Source organism: Felis catus, chromosome B4, assembly GCF_018350175.1.
Source record: "Felis catus isolate Fca126 chromosome B4, F.catus_Fca126_mat1.0, whole genome shotgun sequence".
NCBI classification, from domain to species: domain Eukaryota; kingdom Metazoa; phylum Chordata; class Mammalia; order Carnivora; family Felidae; genus Felis; species Felis catus.
Window position 1 is genome coordinate 24,715,829 of NC_058374.1, and position 23,105 is coordinate 24,738,933.

Below are 23,105 nucleotides of genomic sequence, written 5' to 3' on the forward strand. Positions count from 1 at the left end.
AAGAAATAGTTCTGCTTAGCACTGACTGGGTAAAAATACTAGGTAGAAAACCTAGCAAATTTTGATTAGTCCTATAGCATTTAGATGCTATGCAGGAAAGAACAGTATCATCAAGAGATGATGGAGCAGGGGCACCTGGCTGGCTGTGTTGGTTGAGCGTCCGACTTCAGATCAGGTCATGATCTCACACTCCGTGAGTGCAAGCCCCGCGTCTGGCTCTGTGCTGACAGCTCAGAGCCTGGAGCCCGCTTCAGATTCTGTGTCTCCCCTCCTCTCTGCCCCTCCCCTGCTCGTGCTCTGTCTCATTCTGTCTCAAAAATAAATAAAAACATTAAATAATTTAAAAAAAGAGATGATGGAGCAGTATATTTTAGTAGGAGGTGATAGGTTTTTACTTTACTAAACAGTGCTAATAGCAAATAGAATTGGAATCAGGGAACTACTCACTTTGAGGGGCTTCCAAAAAGCCATAGTATTGATATTACATACATTACAGTTCCAGAACTCAGCCTTGCAGAGAGGCAGATATTTTGTTTGAACCCCATAAAAGCTTTGGAAGTCATCCAGTGTATGGTGCGAAGAACCTGGGTTCCGATGTCAGACAGCTCAAGGTTTCTCGGTCTGCCCTCTGCTAGCTGTGTGGCATTCTACAAGTCGTACGACTCCTAGAATTACTGCTAGTGAAAACGAGACTATCTCATATGTATTGAGTTTTATATTCAGTGCTTTATCATGTCTTGTATTTATTATCTCATTTAATCCTCATGTAAACCTTATGAGAGAGGTACTTTATCATCATTTTATGAATGAGTAGAGGGAGAACCTAATTCTTCAAGTACACACAATTAGCATAGGATCTGGGGCAAGAAGCAAGTTGTTCTGCCTCCGAGTTCCAAATTTTAGCCACGGTCACCTGCCTCTCCGAGCCTCAGTCTCCTTGTCTGCAAGGTCAAAACAATAACTCTCTTATAGGGTTGACATGAGACTCAGAGATCATGGAATAAGGCACAATGCAGTGACTGCTTCTGAAGCTGACAATTCATCATCTCTGACAGCAGTATTGCTATTAGCAGTGATCATAATATTAATCAGTTTCTAACAGGAAGGAGTCACACATGCTTTCTTCTTTGCATACATATCTCTGTGGACAGAGCCAAGCTCTACTCACTTAAGAAAAGCTGGTTGAATTACTACAGTTTCATCAGGGCCAACAAGCAGGGTCACCAGTGACTCAAGCACCTGATTTGTGACCATTTGGATGCCTGCCTAGAGGTATCAACCCTCTAGTAACATGCTCCTTCCTTTCTGTAAGATAGCTTTTCTCCTTCATATGGGACGTTAGCCATGAATCTGGGTCCAAAATCCACACGTGGTATAATTTGTGTCTTTAGCTTCTTCCCACAAAGAGAAGATTTTAGCTGCTATTGTGGGATTTTGCCCAGGAAACTTTGTCAAGTTATCTGACCCTATAGCATTACATACATTTTTGCAGACTGTGGCAAAATCAGAAATCTCTGTGCAAGGCAGCCACATCCATAGCAGACGTCTGTTCAACAGTCTGCAGTCAAATGCCAGTCCTTTCTTCAACGCTAACACCTAACAGAGAGCAGCATTGCAAAGCATCAGTCACTACATAATTGTGCACTTAAGGGCTGGAAGGTGTAAACATTAAAGATACACCTTTTTGCTATGGAGCCACTTGTATTTGTTTTTACTGTTTTTTTTAATGTGTGTTTATTTTTGAGAGAGAGAGAGACAGAGTGTGAGCAGGGGAGGGGTAGTGAGAGAGGGAGACACAGAGTCCGAAGCGGGCTCCAGGCTCCAAGCTGTCAGCACAGAGCCCGATGTGGGGCTCGAACCCACCAACTGCGAGATCATGACCTGAACCAAAGTCAGACACTTATCCAACTAAGCCAGCCAGGTGCTCCACTATGGAGTGACTTTTAGGCTACACATACAGAATGCAACAGCTGCTGATCAAAGCCTCCCTGCACCGAGATGCTTGTCTGGAAAAGCCAAGCCTGTCCTGACCACTTCTATTCCTCAGAGGACCCTGCGAGTTGTCTCTCTTACCCCACAGCACATGGACAGACAAGGAATGCACAATCCATGTCTAGAGCTCCTTCTGCTCCTGCCCTACAACCATGATGGCTCAAAACCATAGGTCATATGAATGATACTTGGCTAGTATGTCACACAATTATTTGAACATGCTACTAGGCTAAAATCTCCATTTCTTTATTTTTAAATGTTTATTTGTTTGTTTGTTTGTTTGTTTGTGAGAGAAAGCACCACCTGCAGTGTGTGAAGCAGTAGTGGGGAGGGTGGGGGAGGTGTCCTCTGGGTTCCTAAGTGGATAAAGCAGGTTATCTTAAGCACAGAGCCTAAGAAAGGCTGGAACCTGCCTTGTTAAGAGCCACACCCACCGCTTTCCACTTAAACTTGATTATTTGACAAGCCTGCCCCAAAGCTCCCTGATGGGGAAATAGAGCAGACTCCTCATTACCGCTTTCCTGAAAGACTTGAAAGACACCTCTGATCCATGAAAGTCAGACATTATCTGCAAGGACTTATCTTATCTTTCAAGACTCTAATCTTTCTAAATAGGCTTGTTTCCTATCTGTTCAGCCCTTCTAGGAAGCTCGGTGTTTTATTTCTAGTAACAACCAACTTTTTACCCCCATTTGATCTTGGGCCTCACTTCACTTCTCTTGGCCTGCTTCCTCATTTGAAAAATGAGACAATTAGACTAGAAACAGGTCTCCAGCCCCTTGTAATTCTAATGTACCCTAATCTGTGACTTCTTGGTGACACCTTACTGCCTCATGCTTAATAAAACTATCCGGGTGTGATTAGACGAGCAAATAGCAGCGGTCAAACTAGTCTACCCAAAACTTTCCAAAAGCAGAGGTGGTTGGCAAAATTTGGGATTTGCAACAGTTTCTGAGAATCTCCCTCAGTGTCCGTGTTTACCCACAAAAATACCATGGCAATTTTAATGGGCTGAAAATTTTATGTAAAGGATGAATATAATACCTGAATCTCTTCTGAAATCTGCACCTTTTGTTTATATCGGTGCTGAAGCAAGGTGTTTGAGCATAGCCTGATCCAGGAGAGACTGAAAATCACTGCTTTGGGGGATGCCCCTGGGACCAAGCTGTGAAGCATAGGGAGAAATGTAGGCAGCGAGTTCCTCTTCCCAGCCCCACCACCCTGCCTTTCCGCTCCCTCTGCCCTTCCTTCAGAAGCCCCCTCTCACGGAAGTTCCCCAGAGGTAGGCTGCTCTGAGCTGGAATCATACCCTCAGCACCAGATGCTCATTTACTCTCCTTTGTTCCAATCCAGCCTGACTGACCATTGGTAACCTGTCCATTACCATTTCCAGATAATTGCATTTTAACTGCCTTCCTTTGGAAAACAGCTTCACATAAATCAGTGGTTCTTAATGCTTTCAGGCTTAATATCTGTTTTATATTCCAACTATTTTGTGACATCTCCTTCATGAAATGAAATGAAAATCACAGAAAATATAACTTACCTACTTACTATATAATGCCAAAATTATTTTTATAAAATGGCCATTAGAAAAGTAACTTTCTAACTGAGGCTGGGTGGCTCAGTCTGTTAAGCATCTGACTTCAGTTCAGGTCATGATCTCGCGGTTCATGGGTTTGAACCCCACATCAGTCTCTGTGCTGACAGCTCAGAGCCTGGAGCCTGCTTCACATTCTGTGTCTCACTCTCTCTCTGCCCCTTGCCCATTTGCACTCTCTCTCTCTCAAAAATAAATAAATATTAAAAAATTTTAAAGAAAAGGGGTATCTGGGTGACTCAGTCAGTTAGGCGTCCGACTTCAGCTCAGGTCATGATCTGGCAGTTTGTGAGTTTGAGCCCCTCATCAGGCTCTGTGCTGACAGCTTGGAGGGTGGAGCCTGCTTCGGATTCTGTCTCCTTCTCTCTCTGCCCCTCCCTGACTTGTGCTCTGTCTCTATCAAAAATAAATAAATGTAAAAAAATAAAAATAAATAAAATAAATTTAAAGAAAAGTAACATATTTTTTTCAAATGGGTGTTAGACAAGTAACTTCTAATAATATATTTCAATATGTAAAGCTTAGAAGATGTAATAAAGTAGCTCAATGTTTGCTCTATACCTAAAGTCACAGGAACAGCCACAAATAAATTATTGAACTAGTGACAAATACCAAACCCTGCTCACTGGTCCCTAAATGCCAGTAGCATCTCCTAGCCATTTATTGTGACAACCTCCTGCCCATAATTTATTTTTCAAATTGCCTTTTAACACCCCAGATCGATGATCCTGATGTGAGAAGTTTATCCAGTTTAGCAACCTCAAGAGAGGTATTTTGGTTTAAAGAATATTTTTCTGCCTCTGTCACCATGCAACTACTCTGTCCTTTCCCTATTTTTTTCCCCAAAGACTCGGGATATGCATGTCACAGTGCATTACAAGCTCAACAATACAAATTAACACTTATGGAGTGCTTCCCACATGTCAAGCACTTTTAAAATACTTTTGTATGTATTAATTTATTTAAACCTCATAACTCCATAAGTAATATTATTATCACTATGTTCCAGGGATGATAATAATAGGCACCGAGAAATTAGGCAACTTGACTAAGAATTACACATCTAGCTACATCTAGCTTCTTGTGTAAATCAACTCCTTTGATTATTATAATGTATTTTTAAATTTTTTAATGTTTGTTTGTTTGTTTGTTTAGAGAGCAAGCCAGGGAGGGGCAGAGAGAGAAAGGGAGAGAGAAATCTGCACTGCACGCTCAGTGCAGAGTCCCATGTGGGGCTCGAACTCATGAACCATGAGATCATGGCCTGAACCAAAACTAAGAGTTGGACACTCAACAAACTGAGCCCCCCAAGACGCCTCCCATAATGATGGAGTTTTATAATTAGCAAAGCACTATCTTTGTTTTTATTTTAGGAAAGAAACATTTCAGGGATGAAAGGATGTTTCTTTTTCCAGAGCCCACGTTATCTAAACGTTTGAAATTTGAGCCCATGTTTTCTTGGCTTGCTTTAGGCTTTCAGCACGTAATTAGGTAGCTTTCTTAATATTTTCATTCAGTTGTTTCATAATGGATTTTCTCTTCTTGGCATGTCATCTATATACGAAATTGCAGCTCCATTCATTTAAAGACTGGGAATGCAAATCTTTTTTCTGCACTCTCTTTTCATTGCCAACTGTCTTGCATCGAAACAGGCTTGTTTCAGCTGAGTTAAGAGGATGGCCTAAAAAGCACGTTCTGTGCAGAGTGGAGGGACATGTGGTCAGGACTCTCCTAAATGTGTCAGAAATCACAGTCCTGCATCATCAGGGAGGAAATGCCTTTCTGCCTGGAAATAGCCACAGAGTTGTCTTAACAGATCATTTTTATCAACAGTTTAGGGTTGAACTTTTTACCCTGATGTGGCTGCTTGTAAGGGCAACAAAGTAACGTATTTGAAGCAAACCTACAATGTATTTATTTTTCCTTTCAGAGGGAAAATGATCCCATCTGATCTTGAAAGAAGGATCCTTGAAGCCAAACAGAAAGTAAGTTTTTGTAGAGAGTTAACAAACCAAGGGTACATATTTCTGTTTTCATCCAGTGGAGAACACACTGTGGCTTTGTTTTAAAAAGAGGACTCAATTCTCAACCTCCAAGCCTTACTGAGAATGTGGGATTTTGCTTCCAATCACTGTTTGTCTCTGAGTTGTAGACTCTGCTTTGGAAAGGTCTAAGTTGCTCTTTAAATAATATACACTGTGGTAATGCACATAGTGATGCTGTAAGAATTTCTAAAGCATTTGTCTTTCTCTGTGCTGAGGGTTGACATTAAACAGACATACATTTGAAAGATCATTTTCACAAGTGGAAAACATCACAATGTTAACACAGCATGAGTTACCGTTGTATGGGTATTTGAAAGGGGCCCATTTTTCCTGCCTACAAATACGGATACGATTGGCTCTCTAAGCATCTTATTTTTTAGGAAACAATTTAGAAGTCTTAGAAGGAGCAAGTTCTGGAGACCTAGAAAGTCATTTACATCTCTGGATGGTTTGCAAACCAGAGAGCTTGTTTGTAGAACTCCCTTAAATGTAACTTTTTTTTCTTTTTTTCTTTTCTTTTTTTTTTTTTTTTTTTTTTTTTGAGAGAGAGAGTGAGAGCATGAGGAGGGGAGGGGCAGAGGGAGAGGGAGAGAGAGAATCTTGAACAGGTTCCATGCTCAGCACAGAGCCTGACATGGGGCTCAATCCTACATCTCTGGGATCATGACCTGAACCAAAATCAAGAGCTGGATGCTCAACCGACCTAGCCACCCAGGCACCCCTAAATGTAACTTTTAGTGGATATAACCTACAGTTCCTAGTTCAACAGAAAACATACATTTTATTATTATCAACTCAGGAAAAATTATTCCTCTTCATATGCCTTTTTTATTTCCTACACAGTGAGTGGCCAGAAGGTTCCCCTTGTTTCTGAAGTAGAACTACTCCTGTTAGCACAAACCATAAGATTAAACCTTTGCTGCCACCTAAAGACAGACTCTGTAACATCCTGTCACATCTCCCGCTATGTTCACACCGTTTGAGACATTCTTCTACCTTCTTCCAGCAATTTTCACTTAGCCAGGGCCAGAGGACTGCTTAGATGGATAAGAGTCATGGCTTATTATATAGTCTCACACGAACCCATCCCGCCCAAGACACCAAATACATTTATATCTGAGGATTTTCCAACTAGGAATAATGGGCCGGTCAGATTTCCTTCTCTTTGTTCTTTTGTCTGCTCACTCTAAAGGACTGTTACAGAAAAGGAAGACCGAAGAGTGGGCCAAGGTGGGGGGGGGGGGAGGGGGAGGAAATCTACCTGGAATAAATAAATGGCTTGTGGGCACCACAAAGCTTCCTCGCCTATGGGTCCAGTGCAGCCTCTTCTGAGAACCAGAGTGTCTGTTCTCATAAGACTGACAGGTCCAAGAGAATGGCCTGGAGAACTCAGATCCTGGAGAGTGAACGTCCTTCCAGGCTCCAGGGTGTCGATGATCCTGCTGATGGTTCCAAAACTGCAGATGATGGGGGAGAATTTCTACTGTTTTCATCAGCTGTTTGAAAAAATTCTCAAAGCCCTATTTGACCTTATTTGGGGCTTTCTCGTTTGCATAGGGATTTGTTCCTTTCCTTGTGAGTGCCACAGCTGGGACCACTGTGTATGGAGCATTTGACCCCCTCTTGGCGGTCGCTGACATTTGCAAAAAGTACAAGATCTGGATGCATGTGGATGTGAGTATCCCATAGGAACTGCCACTAAAATGCCCTTGCATGTTTATTCATTTGGGGCTCGTGGAATGAAGTCTGTCTTTTCTCTCTTTTTTTTTTTCCTTTGGGAGCTTCTTTTTAGACTAGGGATATTTAAGATTTTAAGATTGCAGAGACAAAGCAGCACACAACTCACACAGCACACAATGTTGACTAGAGGAAGTTGGAGGCTGATGATGCGTTAATGTTCCCAACATGATAATATTCTCATTTCTATGACCAGTATCCAAGCTGAGCACTTAGCTCTCGGTTCATTGGCCCATAACATCCATGGAGGAATGCAGCCTACATACGTACATACACAGTCACACACATGCAGATTGTACTTCCCTGTGAGAATGATCAAAAAGGCATAAAGGAGTTATGTTTCCATGGGAAACCCAAAGGGTAAAATCTCAAACTCAAGTCAGGTATTTGTATATTTGGAGAGGAAAGCAGACTTGACAGCTTGCTAGGAGATATGGGACGCCAATTTCCAATTTCTTAGCTGGGTCACTTAAGAAGATACTTCATATTTGAAATGTTTTGACTCCAGGCCTGGGCACACTAAAATGAAGATGTGCCCACCAAAACATTTTCAAATGAAAAAACGTCAAGTTTTCCATGGACAAAATGAAAAGATTTAAACTTCAACCGCTGTAAATCAAAGTCTGGCTCAAAGATCAGCTGTTACCTGCAAAATGTTTGTTACTAATCATTATTACTAACTAAGGCTGAGCCAGGTAAATTTCCACTATCCCAGTGTTATCCTGCATGGCGGGTATCAGTCTTCTTTTCCTTCCCTGATTCACAGTGTGAGTTGTTTCTTAGGCTACCAATGACCCCATCCGTTTTAGAAATGAAGACACTAAGAAAAGGTTGAAGAATTCCAGTAGCATTATGACCTGGGTCTCAGAACTGGAGAGCCTGTTAAACCTTGCTAGCTGATTCAGGAAGAGGATTAACCTGACAACATTAAAAATAACAATGTCTTTGTGTCCTAAAATAGCAGATGCTGCTGTCTCCCCTCCAGGATTTCTACTTAAAATAGAGAGATTTCTTAACCAATCGTATTTGCTTTCTTTGAAACCTATCAAGTTTAGCAGTTACTCGTATTATCTTAAATGTTTATACTTTTATAATTAGATTAGAGAAATTCTTAAAATAGTATCCATTTGGAAAATTGGATAATTTTTCAACCTGAAATTATAACAAACTAAAAAATAAGTAAATAAAGCAATTATACCCTAACAGGTGGGGTTTTTTTTCCTTAAAATTATCCCAGGATTATTTTTACCCACAAAGAATGTCAACATTTTCCGATGAATCTCCATCTTGACATTTTTTAAAAAGAGATCACTACATCAGTACACTAATTCAAATCTTCAAACTTGAGTACAAATTTTTAAAAAGCATGTTCCTATCGCTCAGGGAATTGACTGGTACACATTCTTCCTGCTTGTTTCTTTCTTTCTTTTTTGGGTAGAGAAATTATCTTATCCAAAAGTACACATTAGTAAAATAGGATCATGAAGCTCCTTATTTCCTCTGGAATTATCCAGACTCATCAAAGGAGTTTTCCTTACAACTCAGAGGCAGCCTAATGGGTACCTAGCTCATCCTCTGTAATGCCAACTGGGGAGACAATAGGGTTTCTCATTTTGAGATCCTGAGTTTCATTAGCACTATGAGTGGTGGTGATAAGTTGGGGAAAGGATCTTTTTTCTCATGCAGACAGAAAAAATGTGCCCCCCAATTTGTCTCCTTCCAGTTGTATAAATGTAGTGTGGAACCTAAAACCTTAGAACAGCCCCCAATTTAAGCTTTGCAAGTCTAGTACCAGAATAAGGTGACCAATCCCCTAAATTGCCTGGGGTTGAAGAGATCACTTTCACCCCACAAGACTTTCACTGTTCTGAAAGACACCAAACTTTAGAAATCTAGGCAATGAAAACCCACTACCTTTTTCCTTGTATGATCTTCCTTTTGCAGGCAGCTTGGGGTGGGGGATTACTGATGTCCCGGAAACACAAGTGGAAACTGAGCGGCGTGGAGAGGTATGCCCATTTTTCTTGTTAACTACGTAAAGCATGAAAGCTAAATATAAAAGCAAATTACACACAATTTCTAAGAACTCTTAGAATACAGGTGAGCCCATTCTGTGCAGTGTTTGTGTGCCTTGTCTGTGTGGTCATTGACACATGTGTATTATGTGTAAACAACAAAAAGAAATCAAATTCCCATATCAAGTGGCCCAAGCAGAATGTTTCTCCAATAGAGATTCCTAACTGCAGTCCGTGGTTGGCCAGAGGACTCAGGAATGACCTTCCTAGAATCTCTGAACCAACTACCAAAGTTCTTTAAAACCTCTTAGCAGGTCATAGTTTTCCAGGGAGAGGATCTGTAGATTTCATGCTCCATAAAAGGATAATATTGACCGCCTTAAGGAAACCAATAAGTAAATTTGCACCCTTATAGTTTATTAGTGTTGCAAGCATGGGTCTGGGGTTTGATACAGCCCACTGAAAGCAAGACATACTTGTGATAACATCATCTCATGGTTATAATTCCATGATAATTTTTTTTTTACATAGTTCTGATTGATGCAGCAGGGTACCTTTTCTTTTTTCCCCAAAGACTAAGCAGTAGATGGTTGAGAAAAGCAAAAGAGGTTATATTTGATTAGCATAAAACATATGCAAGTCTGAAGAGAAAGGAAAAAAAATTATAGAATGCAAAATCAGCCCCAGGCTTTGCTGACCATGTGCAAAGGAAGCTCAACGTTCCCAGTTCTCCCATTACACCATGGCAGGTCAACAGCAATGGTTAGCTCTGACACTCAGGCAGCTGAGAGAGCCTGAGTTCATCCGAGGCCAAGTGCCCCCCAAGCCCTGCCAGGTAGCCAGATGCTGCCCAGGAAGAGCTTCCCACTGGCTGTGCCCCTAGATGTCTTGGCACAACTTCTGTTCTGGGACGAGGAGAGAGGCCAGTGGAGTGTGGGAGCATCTGTCAGCACTGGTCGTGCAGGCAGCCAGACCAGAATGAATGCGTGAGGCATGCTCTGCAATACCCAGGCCCATTCACACACAGAGAGGCTGTGAATGTAGAAAGAGGGGTGGGGGGTACCAAGGCAGAGTCAGGGGCACACTGCCTGATTCATGGAAGACTCGAGATAGACCAGCTGAGGCTCAGGTCAGCGGGATAGCTGTCCCTGAGTCTGCTGGCTGGGGTCAGTGCCCAACTGTAGAACTGCTTATGCTCACTGATCGCTGGTACCCATTTAGGTGTGGGAGGCTGAACGCAGGCATAGCCCCCTCCCGGAGTGAGCCGGTCTTGGCCTCTGCCTCTAGTCCTCAGGTGCTTCTCCCATGCCCAATTTCTTTTTTCCCCGTGAAGATCTGAATGAAACCAGACGCGTAAGGAGGAGGCAATGCACTAAGCAGGGAGAGACAATGCAAAAAAAAAAACAAAAAGAAAAGAACAGCTTGGAAGGTGCCTGCTCAGATGATCAGAACAAGAACAAAATTCTCGTGCTTTTGAAAGATGTGGCCTGTACACAGTACTTCTCTCTTCTTTGAGTTTCTTTCTCTCTAGCACAAAAAGTAAGCATCTATTATTGTACCTTTAATACACCTGGGACTCCAAGTGCTGAGAGTCACGGAGCGTCCTCCGCCAGTGATGACTTAAAAGCTCACTAAATTACTTACCCTGAACCTGGGAAAAATAAACACCCACACACTTTTGTACTAAAGACTATTATTTGAGAGCAAAGCTTAGAACATTCACTGTGGAACATAGAGTCTGTTCCAATGGCCATAGTTCTTGAAACGGTATTATACCTAAATCTACTAAGTGGGATAGCGAAATATGAAGTCCCAAAAAATGAGGGACTGCCACCTGTCTACCTGAGAGCATCCATCTTGCTGACTTATTAGCAAAAGGCACACTATCTTTGGCACATAAGGTTGTAGGGCCAGTGGAAAGCCCTGGGCATAATGTGTATGGGCCTAAGTTGAAGAAAGAAATTTGCCACACTTGGAAGTATACATTTTCTCAAAGATTCACTCTAAAGTGGAGGAAATCCATGGACAATTCTTGTCCCCAGATCAAGAGGTTCCCCAGTGGTCACAGGGTCCCCTATGACATCCTTATAACAAAATGGCACGTGTAACCAGAGCCTGCCTGGCTTCCCTTGGAGTGCCTACCAAATTCTCAGAAAGCAACCTTCTTCCTCGCTAACACTGTCAAATTTTCTAGAGATGTCATAGCTGAGAGGACTTGCCAAAAGCACTAATACTCCAAAGTATGCTTCTGTGTGATGTAAACTGACTCCTTTAATCCCTCCCCACAGCAGGTTGCTGCTTACCTGTGATAACCCTTTGTGGTGTCCCACTCTCCAGGTTTTCCAGCCCAGCTGGAGGTCCTGGTATGCCTTCTACCATATTACCAATTATTGCCCTCACCCCTGCCCTGAGAGCTATTTAGAAACTCAATTCAGTAGCTACTAAACCTCTGCCATATGCAAGGCACAGCGAGAGAACAAAGACCAACGTGGTGTGAAGCCTGTTTTCAAAGGGTTTAGAATCTAGTAGGGAAGAGTGACAGTCAATAATGGATTAAAATTCAAGGCAGAGGAAGTAAAGGCTCAAGAGACAGACAAGCGAGCTGCTTGGCAAGCACAGAGAAAGGAATGATTCCTACTCAACAGGGTTATTAAAGGAAGGCTTCACACAGGGGTGGGCATTGGCGCTTCATGAGATGGAAGTGGAAGAAGGGCATTCAAGGTGAAGAGCTAGCTAGGACATGGAGGTTGGAAAGAGTCCTTGGAGAAAGTCCAGATAAGTTTGGTTGGAGCCTTAGACGGACTCATGGAAGTGACTAGTAAGCTCGTGGAGTGTCCACAAGTCCTGCCCAGGGAGTCTTGGTGGAGAACTTGCCTCCTGGGCCATGTCAGGATCAACAGAAATCCCCGAGCTGAGAATCACTGCTGTAGGAGCCACTATTTCACATGGAGAGCCTTGGATTTCAAAGGTTGGGGGCACAAAAATGAAAGCCCCTACTGTGGCTTTCAAAAATGAAACCCATGGAGGGGTTTGAGGAGACGAGGCGGATTACCTCACCTGCCGTTTGGAAAGACAGCTCTGGATTCGGGAGGAGATGGAAACCATTGAGCTTTTGGGAATGTCCAGGTGAGAAGTGGTAGCGGAGGTGAGAGAAGCTAAGGGTGCAAACTGGGGCAGTAGCAGCAGGGAGGGAAATGGGATGAACCCAGGAGTGTCGCTTCCACCAAAAAGGACAAACTATTGACAGAGGCTTGCTCGTCTATGGGACCAAGTGTGATTTTTTTCTTTAAGTTTTTGGTTCTTATTTCCTTAAACTTTCTTTTTCCTTCCTTCTTTCTTTCTTTCTTTCTTTCTTTCTTTCGAGAGCAAGTAGGAGAGGGGCAAAGAAAGAGGGGGAGACAGAACCCTAAGCAGGCCCTGTGCCATCGGCACAGAGCCAGATGCAGGGCTTGAACTCACAAACTGTGAGATCGTGACCTAACCTGAGATTAAGAGTCAGATACTTAACCGACTGAGCCACCCAAGCATCCCAGGACCAAGTGTAATTTAAAGAACAAGGACTTCTGTTTACCTCCCTTGCTTCTGAAACATTGTGTGTGTGTGTGTGTATACATATATATGTGTAATTACAGTGTGATATATATATATCACACTCTAATTACAGTGTGATATATATATATATATATATATATCACTCTAATTACACGAAGAGCATTGTACATTACAGAACGCTTAAACACTAGCTGTACGTAATACTTTCTTTTGCCTTACTTTCCAATACTTTAAGAAATTCTAGAGACTTTCCACCTTGGCAGATTTGACAGTCTTGCATAATATGTCAAAAGGTATGGGGGACATTTTTTTTGTAGATATCTTTGACCAAGCTGACATCTTGAAACATCTTCCTTAAAAATTACAACAAAATCTAGCACCAAGGACTAAAGAATAAAACACCTTATACAGAGATTATTATTATTATCACTATTATTTAAATAAAGCTGCAAGGGGTGATGTCATGAGAGCAGGAAAAAGAAAATGATACTAAAACACTGAGGTTTGAGAGCTGGTTGTGTGGGAGGAAGACAGTGTGAGGCACTGAGGCACAGAACACACAAGAAAGGATAGATCTAGAAGGATGAGGAGGGGGTAAGTTAATGAGTTCGTGTGGGGTCTTCTGAGTTTGAGGCGCAAATGAGGGCACAAGGATATGTCTTAAGACAGCCCTAAGGGATTCATTTTTTCTAACTTAAAGTAAATCACAGAAGCCACATAACTGAGTCTCACAGCGAACACTTTGAAATGAACCTGAGGCTGTTTTTCATAAATTGCCAACATTTCTCAAATAAACTAACGGCACATCACTGAATCACTGTGTGCAGCTTTTTGCCATGTTTGTGAGGCAGCCCCGCTGAGAGAGAGGCAGGACAGGAGACTCAGTGACAGGCAGTTGTGAACCTCAGCAGCTTCTACTCTAAAAAGACAAGTTGGCCACTGCATAGAAACAAACACCTCCAGTCAGAGAAATGGAGAACAGCTATTGTCTTCTCCATCAGGTGTCGTTATTAACAAAGCTGAGTTTCATCAGGATTAGTCATATAGCTGTAGAATATTATAGAAGCAGTATATATATATGCTTCATGTCACCAAGCGTGGAAATGATAGAATTGAAACTGATAGCAAAAGCCAACCTTATTTAATGTTTACCATGTATCAGAAGATGAGCTGGGCCTATTCACTGATTCAGATGAGATCCCCAGGCCAGTAGGCGTTCTCCGACTGGCCGGCTGACGCCCACCATTCATCAGGTAAACGAATGAGACTGTCCCAGCTTCTCATTTCTTCCCAGTGTTCTTGCACCTTGAGAGCTGAGAGGAGGGTGAACCCAAGTATTTTGTTCCCTCAGAGGAGGGGAAGTAATTTCCCACACTCCGGAGGCAGCTGCCATGGCTGTTCTCCTTTCCCTCCTGCTGTGAGTCTCTTCATACTGGGGTCACACTCATGATTCTCCGCCCCAAGGATCCCTCAGGCTCTCGGAAGACATGCACAGAGGCTCACCTTGCAATGGGAACTCATTCATGGAGGGAACTGCTGCTTTCCCTGGAGCTGGGGGAGGAGCTAATTGAGTAGTCCAGAGAGTGTGAGGGAGAGAAGTTGAATGAGCTTGAAGAAGGCTGCAGAGATAATAACACTTGATCTGAGCCTTAGAGAATAAGTAAGATTTAACCAAGTGAAGCAAAGAGAGATGACATTCCAGAAAGAGGAAATGGTATTAAGGAGACCCAGGAGTGTGAGTATAGAGTTTTCTGAGAATGAAAATAAAATAGTCCGTTGTGATGAAAATGGGTATGGAAAAGCGAAAGAACACAAGACTGAACACGTGGCCTGGGCTCACCCTTGAGGGCATTATTATTATTATTTATTATCATTATTATCATCATCTGACCCAGAACTATGCTTTAGACTTTTCAGAGAGCATAAATACCTGGCAATCGCTGATGGGAGAGCATTGTATTTCTCAAGTGTGTCAGGACAAAATAGATTGAAAACTGCTGTAGGGGCTATAGCATATCCCACCTGTGGTCCAGAAGGATGTCTGTGGGTTAGAGAAGAGATGGAAATGGATGAGCTAGAAGCTGTTGTGAAAGGAAACTTGGGAGAAACGTCATGATCAATTGAAGAGGAAGAAGGAGAAGCTGAGTGAGAACAAAATTAAGCAGTGAAATGAGCCACTGTGATAGTGCCAGAAACATGAACAATGGAGGCACACAAGGACAGCCCTTCACCTGCATGGTGCTCTGCTCCTTGATGGCCAAAGGCAGAACCCTGGACTGGATGATCCCAGTCCCTCAAAGGGGACCACAGGGAGGCTGGCTGAATTCCTGCATGGAAGCTAAGGGGGCACCGCGTGAAGATGCCGACCCTCGCCTATTCTCTTTGTAGACAAAGAAAAGGTTGTAGATTTAAGAGCCCACTTCTTGTTTTGTAAAGTTAGTGTCATCTGGGAGTCTGAGAAACAGTGCTAAGAACACTGAAGCTCTGTTGTCCCAGCACAGGACCTTGTAGTCTGAGTCTGCCATGGGTGCCACCCTCTTAACTTCATTTCTTTCCTTTAGGGCCAACTCTGTGACATGGAACCCACACAAGATGATGGGCGTCCCCTTACAGTGCTCTGCTCTCCTGGTTAGAGAAGAGGTATGTCTTCCCTGACTCATGGCCCAGTCCATCCATGGAGTTCAGTAGAATAAATGTGTGTAGTAACAGAATCAGAATACAGGATGATTTGACAGCCTGGAACAGCGAGCCATCTCCAAAAAGGGCAAATTGTTAACAAGGATGATTATGAGGTCCTCTTACGTCCAAGTATAGGACGGTCATAGTTTGAGTCTACCAGACAGGTATGTTTCATACATGGCTAAGTTGTACTTGTGAAAAAAGGCATAGAATGTTAGGTTGTACTTGGCAGGGTCAACAATGCATCAAGAGAAACTTAGCATTCAAAAAAAAGTAATGGGTCTAAAAGAAGTGGAGTCACACAAACAGAAGGTTAGTGAAGGGGTTGTGGGGAGGGATGGGCTAAATGGGTAAAGGGCATTAAGGAAATCATTGTTGCACTATATGCTAACTAACTTGGATGTAAATTTAAAAAACAAATTAAATGAAATGTTAAAAAAAAAAAAGAAGTAGAGTTCCAGGATGAGGAAGGTGGTAGTCTCCCACTGTCCTCTAGATAAACCATGCCTGAAGCCATTTGCTTAGGTCAGTGCCAAATTGCGTATGGGACCCCACCAAGCTAGGGTTTGAATGGTGGGCAACAATTGGTGAACCTGTGACAGATGTGGTTGAAATAAGCAAGGATGTTTAATCTAAAAAGAAAAAGAAACTTCAAAGACTGAGAAGATGGCATCCTTCACAGTTTAAATGACTCAAGTGGAAGAGATTCGGTTTCTTCAGGGAACTGGGTCTGTAGCACTGGATGGAATGATTTGATGGCACAATCAGAATATTCCATGATTGAAGTTCTGACTTCTGGTCAATAAAAGGAAAGCTTTTCTAAAAATTAAGCTTTCTCCGAGGTAGTGCATGCTTTGCATAGGAATAAATTCACCACCGGGGGTAAGTGACTGGAGATTGGACAGACACTTATTAGTAAAGGGAGAGAAAAGATTCCTTTATTGAAAAAGAACAGAATAAAACCCCTAGGATCCCTTCCAAATCCAAGAGTTTATGATGCTCTGACAGCATGTTCCTTATTGAGATATAAGGAATAAGGTCATTGTATAAGACCGTATTAAGTATTCTGTGATAAGAGAGTTCTGGGCTCACAAAACTTGGGATATTTTAGGGGTGCCTGGGTGACTCAGTTGGTTAAGCGTCTGACTTCAACTCAGGTCATGATCTCACCGTTTATGAGTTTGAGCCCCGCATCAGGCTCTGTGTTGACAAGTCAGAGCCTGCAGTGTGCTTTAGATTCTGTGTCTCCCTCTCTCTCTGACCCTCCCTTGCTCATATTCTCTCTCTCTCTCTCTCTTTCTCTCAAAAATAAATAAACATTAAATTAAAATTTAAATAAAAATAAAAAAGATTTTAAAAACTTGGGATATTTTAAATTGAAGAGTTAAAAGCAAGATTTATTACTTCAGGGCATACCAGAGCCTTTCATAGGCGGATATATATTGCAAATATCTTTAAAGAAGGAATTTATCAGGTAGAGTTTCCTAAATTTATTTGACCATGGGAATTTCTTTTACAACTATTTTATAGCACAGCAACTATTACTGTTGCTATATTTAAAATTGTTTGTAACAGAGGTGACTGGGTGGCTCAGTTGGTTAAGCATTGACTCTTGATCTCAGCTCAGGTCTTGATCTCAGGGTCCTGAGTTCAAGCCCCATGTTGGGCTCCACGCTGGGTGTGGAGCCTACTTAATACAGTTTACAACATAATGGTCTATAACTTTTTAATGGCTTGGAATCAGGATATTATCAAGGCCCTTTATGTGAAAAACGTCACGTTTACTTATCCCTTTGTGCAATGAGACTGGTGCTGGCCAACCTTTAAGAGGTCATGTGTTTTGGTTTCTTTTAATGTTTATTTATTTATTTTGAGAGGGGGAGGAGGGAGGGAAGGAGACAGGGAGAGAGAGAGAGAGAGAGAGAGAGAGAGAGAGAGAGAGAGAGAGAGAGAGAGAATCCCAAGTACCGGCACTCCATTACTGCATTTTTATACTCTATTGCTTGTGGTAGTTACAATGGGATATTTCATTGCCAATGATAATTAGCCTCAGCACCAGAAGTTTAGTATGGAACATGGGTGGCAAAGTGACTGAACTATTCCAAAGAACAGTGAATGAATCATGCTCTCTGACTAAAGCAGCACTTCTGGTCTCCTCACCAGAAACCCCACCACGTTTTAATTTGTCACGAACCACAGGAAGCCTCTGACTCTTTCATTATCTACAGTACAATTGTGTTTTTACAGAACGTTTGGCATTTTTTTCTCTTGTGACTCATGGCAAGTAAAGAAAAGACTAAAATGTGATCATCTAGTTAAAGTTAGAAGTGAGAGTTCTTTAAAAAAAGAATTTATCCAAACTAACACAAAATGTAATGCAACTAAAATTGTAAGGAGACCCTGAAAGACCAGATGGTAGGCAATAAAACTGGTCTCAACCCTATAGTTCGGGCTCCTTTTGCAGTGAAATTCATTGTTATTCTTTTGAGAGTGAGGGAAATTAAATAATTGTAATAGAGTGGTAAAATGACATTGGATTTGAAAAAGAAAATTCACTTGAAGGCCAATAAAATTGAAAGTTGCAACAGGTGACTCCATTTTGTTTCATGGTCACAGAAACTCGGCATGCAAGCTCACAAAAAGGTGTACCAGTCCTAAGGGAGACCACCCCAAAGTGTGGAACAGTGGGTAGAGAGGACCAGCTTCTAGTGGTCCTTTCAAAACATATGACCTCGGGGCATCTGGGTGGCTCAGGCAGTTAAGTGTACCACTCTTGATTTCAGCTCAGGTCATGATCTCACAGTTCATGAGACTGTGCCCCATATCAAGCTCTAAGCTGAGTGTGGAGCCTACTTGGGATTCTCTCTCTCCCTCTCTCTCTGCCCCTACCCCCGTCCCCCTCTTACTCCCATTCTCTCTTGCATGAATACAAAATATATGAATGAACATTTTTTAAAAATACAGTACTGAAGCTCTAACCACTCTTGAGAGGGGAATATAGAATTTCAAAGATTGGTTATTTAAGACATCTCAGAATAATGATGTCTTTATTTTTTTAGATTTCAGCATATAAAATAACAATAAGCTATCTTAAAAGCTATGACTTCCAAAGAGAATTCAAACTGTAACAGCCAGATGATAAAGTACCTGAACTAAGTGTAAATGAAACACTAGAATAATCACACTATTAGTATTTTACAAAACAAAAGTTTCTAAAGTATTTTAATTACAATAAAACCAAAACATCAGGATATTCCTCAAAGAATGAACATTATACTCTGATTATGATTGTTTTTGAATAAATGCATTCTTGTAAAAAGGAGAGTAAAAGCATATATTTCACTGTTGTTAACCTGAAGTTACATTTGACCCTGAGCCATTTATCCCACAGGGTTTACCTATCCCAACAGCTCATCCTGTCTGGATATTGGCCCCATCTAAAAAATTTGATTCTTATTGCTTTCTTTCTCCAGGAAATTAAGTGTCCCTTGCAATTTTTTTTTCTTAAAGTCTCCTGCAATTACCACATTCTTATCAATAAGGTTGCTTATGTTTGTGAGTAGTTGTTTTATATATTTGGGGGCTCCCGTATTCAGCACATAGACATTTATAATTGTTAGCTCTTCCTGATGGATAGACCCTGTGCTTATTATATAATGCCCTTCTTCATCTCTTGTTACAGCCTTTAAAGTCTAGTTTGTCTGATATAAGTATGGCTACTCCAGCTTTCTTTTGACTTCCAGTAGCATGATAAATAGTTATCCATCCCCTCACTTTCAATCTGAAGGTGTTCTCAGGTCTAAAATGAGTCTCTTGTAGACAGCAAATAGATGGGTCTTGTTTTTTTATCCATTCTGATACCCTATGTCTTTTGGTTGGCACATTTAGTCCATATACGTTCAGTGTTATTATAGAAAGATATGGGTTTAGAGTCATTGTGATGTCCGTAGGTTTCATGCTTGTAGCGATGTCTCTGGTACTTTGTCTCACAGGATCCCCCTTAGGATCTCTTGTAGGGCTGGTTTAGTGGTGACGAATTCCTTCAGTTTCTGTTTGTTTGTCTCTGGTACTTTGTCTCACAGGATCCCCCTTAGGATCTCTTGTAGGGCTGGTTTAGTGGTGACGAATTCCTTCAGTTTCTGTTTGTTTGGGAAGACCTTTATCTCTCCTTCTATTCTAAATGACAGACTTGCTGGATAAAGGATTCTCGGCTGCATCTTTTTTCTGTTGATCACATTGAAGATCTCCTGCCATTCCTTTCTGGCCTGCCAGGTTTCAGTAGAGAGATCTGTCACAAGTCTTATCGGTCTCCCTTTATATGTTAGAGCACGTTTATCCCTAGCTGCTTTCAGAATTTTCTCTTTATCCTTGTGTTTTGCTAGTTTCACTATGATATGTCGTGCAGAAGATCGATTCAAGTTACGTCTGAAGGGAGTTCTCTGTGCCTCTTGGATTTCAATGCCTTTTTCCTTCCCCAGATCAGGGAAGTTCTCAGCTATTATTTCTTCAAGTACACCTTCAGCACCTTTCCCTCTCTCTTCCTCCTCTGGAATACCAAATATGCGTAGATTATTTCTCTTTAGTGCATCACTTAGTTCTCTAATTTTCCCCTCATACTCCTGGATTTTTTATCTCTCTTTTTCTCAGCTTCCTCTTTTTCCATAATTTTATCTTCCAGTTCACCTATTCTCTCCTCTGCCTCTTCAATCCAAGCTGTGGTTGTCTCCATTTTATTTTGTAGTTCATTTATAGCATTTTTTAGCTCCTCCTGACTGTTCCTTAGTCCCTTGATCTCTGTAGCAATAGATTCTCTGCTGTCCTCTATACTGTTTTCAAGCCCCGCGATTAATTTTATGACTATTATTCTAAATTCACTTTCTATTATATTGTTTAAATCCTTTTTGATCAGTTCATTAGCTGTCGTTATTTCCTGGAGATTCTTTTGAGTGGAATTCTTCCATTTCGTCATTTTGGATAGTCCCTGGAGTAGTGTGGAACTGCGGGGCACTTCCCCTGTGCTGTTTTGAATAACTTGTGTTGATGGGCGGGGCCACAGTCAGACCTGATGTCTGCCCCTAGCCCACCGCTGGGGCCACAGTCAGACTGGTGTGTGCCTTCTCTTTCCCTCTCCTAGGGGCGGGATTCACTGTGGGGTGGGGTGGCCCGTCTGGGCTACTTGCACACTGCCAGGCTTGTGGTGCTGGGGATCTGGCCTATTAGCTGGGGTGGATCAGCAAGGTGCACAGGGGCGGGAGGGGCAGGCTCAGCTCGCTTCTCCTTCCGTGATCCGCTTCCGGAGGGTCCCTGCGGCACCAGGAGGGAGTCAGACCCGCCGCCAGAGGGATGGATCTGCAGAAGCACAGCGTTGGGTGTTTGCGAGGTGCAAGCAAGTTCCCTTTGGGATTTTGGCTTGGGGATGGGTGAGGGAGATGGCGCTGGCGAGCGCCTTTGTTCCCCGCCAAGCTGAGTTCTGTCATTGGGGCTCAACAACTTTCCCTCCGTTGTCCTCCAGCCTTCCTGCTTTCCGAGCAGAGCTGTTAACTTATAACCTCCCAGATGTTAAGTCCGGCTTGCTGTCGGAACACACTCCATCCGGCCCCTCCGCTTTTGCAAGCCAAACTCGGGGGCTCTGCTTGACCGGCGGGCGGCCCCTCTGCTCTGGCTCCCTCCCGCCAGTCCGTGGAGCATGCACCGCCTCTCCGCCCTTCCTACCCTCTTCCGTGGGCCTCTTGTCTGCGTCCAGAGAATCGTTCTGCGAGTCTTCTGGCGGTTTTCTGGGTTATTTAGGCCGGTGTAGGTGGAATCTGCGTGATCAACAGGACGCGGTGAGCCCAGCGTCCTCCTACGCTGCCATCTTCTGCAAATTTTTTTCTTAATACTTTTCACCACAATATAATTCTGATGGAATACCTGACCAAGTCAGTAGAGTTTCCTAAATTTTCCCTTCTCTTCTAGGGGTTGATGCAGAGTTGCAACCAGATGCATGCTTCCTACCTTTTCCAGCAAGATAAACACTACGACCTGTCCTACGACACTGGAGACAAGGCCTTACAGTGTGGACGCCATGTCGATGTTTTTAAATTATGGCTAATGTGGAGGGCAAAGGTGAGCATGTGTAGATTGGCTGCATGTCCACTAAAGACAGAAACTGTATCTGGTGACCCTTATTATGAGATTAAAAACTGATTTCCAAATTGCAGATTACCCACGATTAAGTTTCTTTAATCCTGTTTCTAGATATCTGCCTTCTGCACGGGCAAGAACATAAGCCAAATTGCTTCTAACGCTCACTCATCTAGAAAACAAATCCAGGCTGCTTTATACGGCAGGACATCTGGATTTTTAAGAGGTGTTTTGTTATTGTTGTTTTGTTGTTGTTGGCTCTCAGCTCTTGGTTTTTACCCAGTGATTGATCCCTCAGGGTGGTTGGTGCCTTCTTTTTGTTTGGAGGACAAAAGTGAAAAGTCAAAACCCCACCATGATAGCTTTCTTTTGACATTTTAAGGGATAACCTCTCGTGATAAAGCTTTTTTAAAACTCTGGAACTACCCAGTAACCTCCATTTGTTCAGCTTCTCTGTTGACCCCAGTATTTAACTATAGATGATCACTCCTCTCAGGGACAGAGACTCTGTAAGTAAGGGAATACGGTACTGGCTGGACCTAATTGCTGCCCTTTCAAAGAGCATACCTGGTTGCTGAAATGTAAGCGGGACGGAAAGGTCCAAGATTTTATTTTTAATTTTGGCCAGATTCCTAATTTCAATGTCACACATCAGTAACTTCCCACCTGGTTTCATTTACCTCTCACAGGAGGCAATGGTCAGAGCAGCTGGACATGACAGAAAAACCCAACTGCTAGAAAAACCCAACTAACCGAAAGGGTGCACGAGGGAACCTTGACAAAGGAAACAAGAAAAGGAGAGTTTAGAGGAAGGCTGGCACTCCCTGAGGTCCTGTACATTTGGGAGAGGGGCCCCAAGAGTTATCTGTGAGCTTTCTCAGGAGCCTGCACAAGCAGGTGGCAGTTCAATCCCAGGGGACACAGAAATAACTCGGTCAGCAGGAGTGAGACCTGCCAGGGTAAGACCCAAGAATGTGCCCTTCCCCGGGTCCATGTGAAGAGGAACCATGTCTACGGCAATGAGTTCCATGTGCTGTTCTTTACAAGATGTTTCTAAGTAAAACTGAATGCCTTGAGCAGTTAAACAGGTGGATAGCTAACAAGAAAATAAGGGGGCTTGGGAGTGAAATAATGCAGTCAACAGCCATTTTATGCAATCTTCTTTAAATCCATCCAGGAAAAAAGGCAGTAGAAAGATGGTTTCACTTAATGCAGAAATAATTCTTACGTGGTTTCCAGGGATGGCTGGGCTACATATTCTTCAGACAAGCCTCTGTAATAGTATTTGCTCTCATTGAATTTCCTCTAAGTGTTGCTAAGTATCCATCCAGCAGCTGCCTGCAGTCGTTACCTCATAAACAT

The 23,105-nt window shown here is 42.5% G+C and overlaps 1 protein-coding gene across 1 annotated transcript in view; it reads left to right on the top strand.

Annotated features, from left to right (window-relative positions):
- The window catches only part of GAD2 (glutamate decarboxylase 2), an 88,715-nt gene that overhangs the window by 47,091 nt on the left and 18,519 nt on the right, over positions 1–23,105 (top strand). Inside the window, exons 9-13 of the mRNA XM_003988173.6 lie at positions 5,523–5,577; positions 7,195–7,311; positions 9,319–9,383; positions 15,503–15,581; positions 21,576–21,725. Of these exons, the coding sequence (XP_003988222.1) occupies positions 5,523–5,577; positions 7,195–7,311; positions 9,319–9,383; positions 15,503–15,581; positions 21,576–21,725 (466 nt within the window). The remainder of the gene's footprint in view (positions 1–5,522; positions 5,578–7,194; positions 7,312–9,318; positions 9,384–15,502; positions 15,582–21,575; positions 21,726–23,105) is intronic.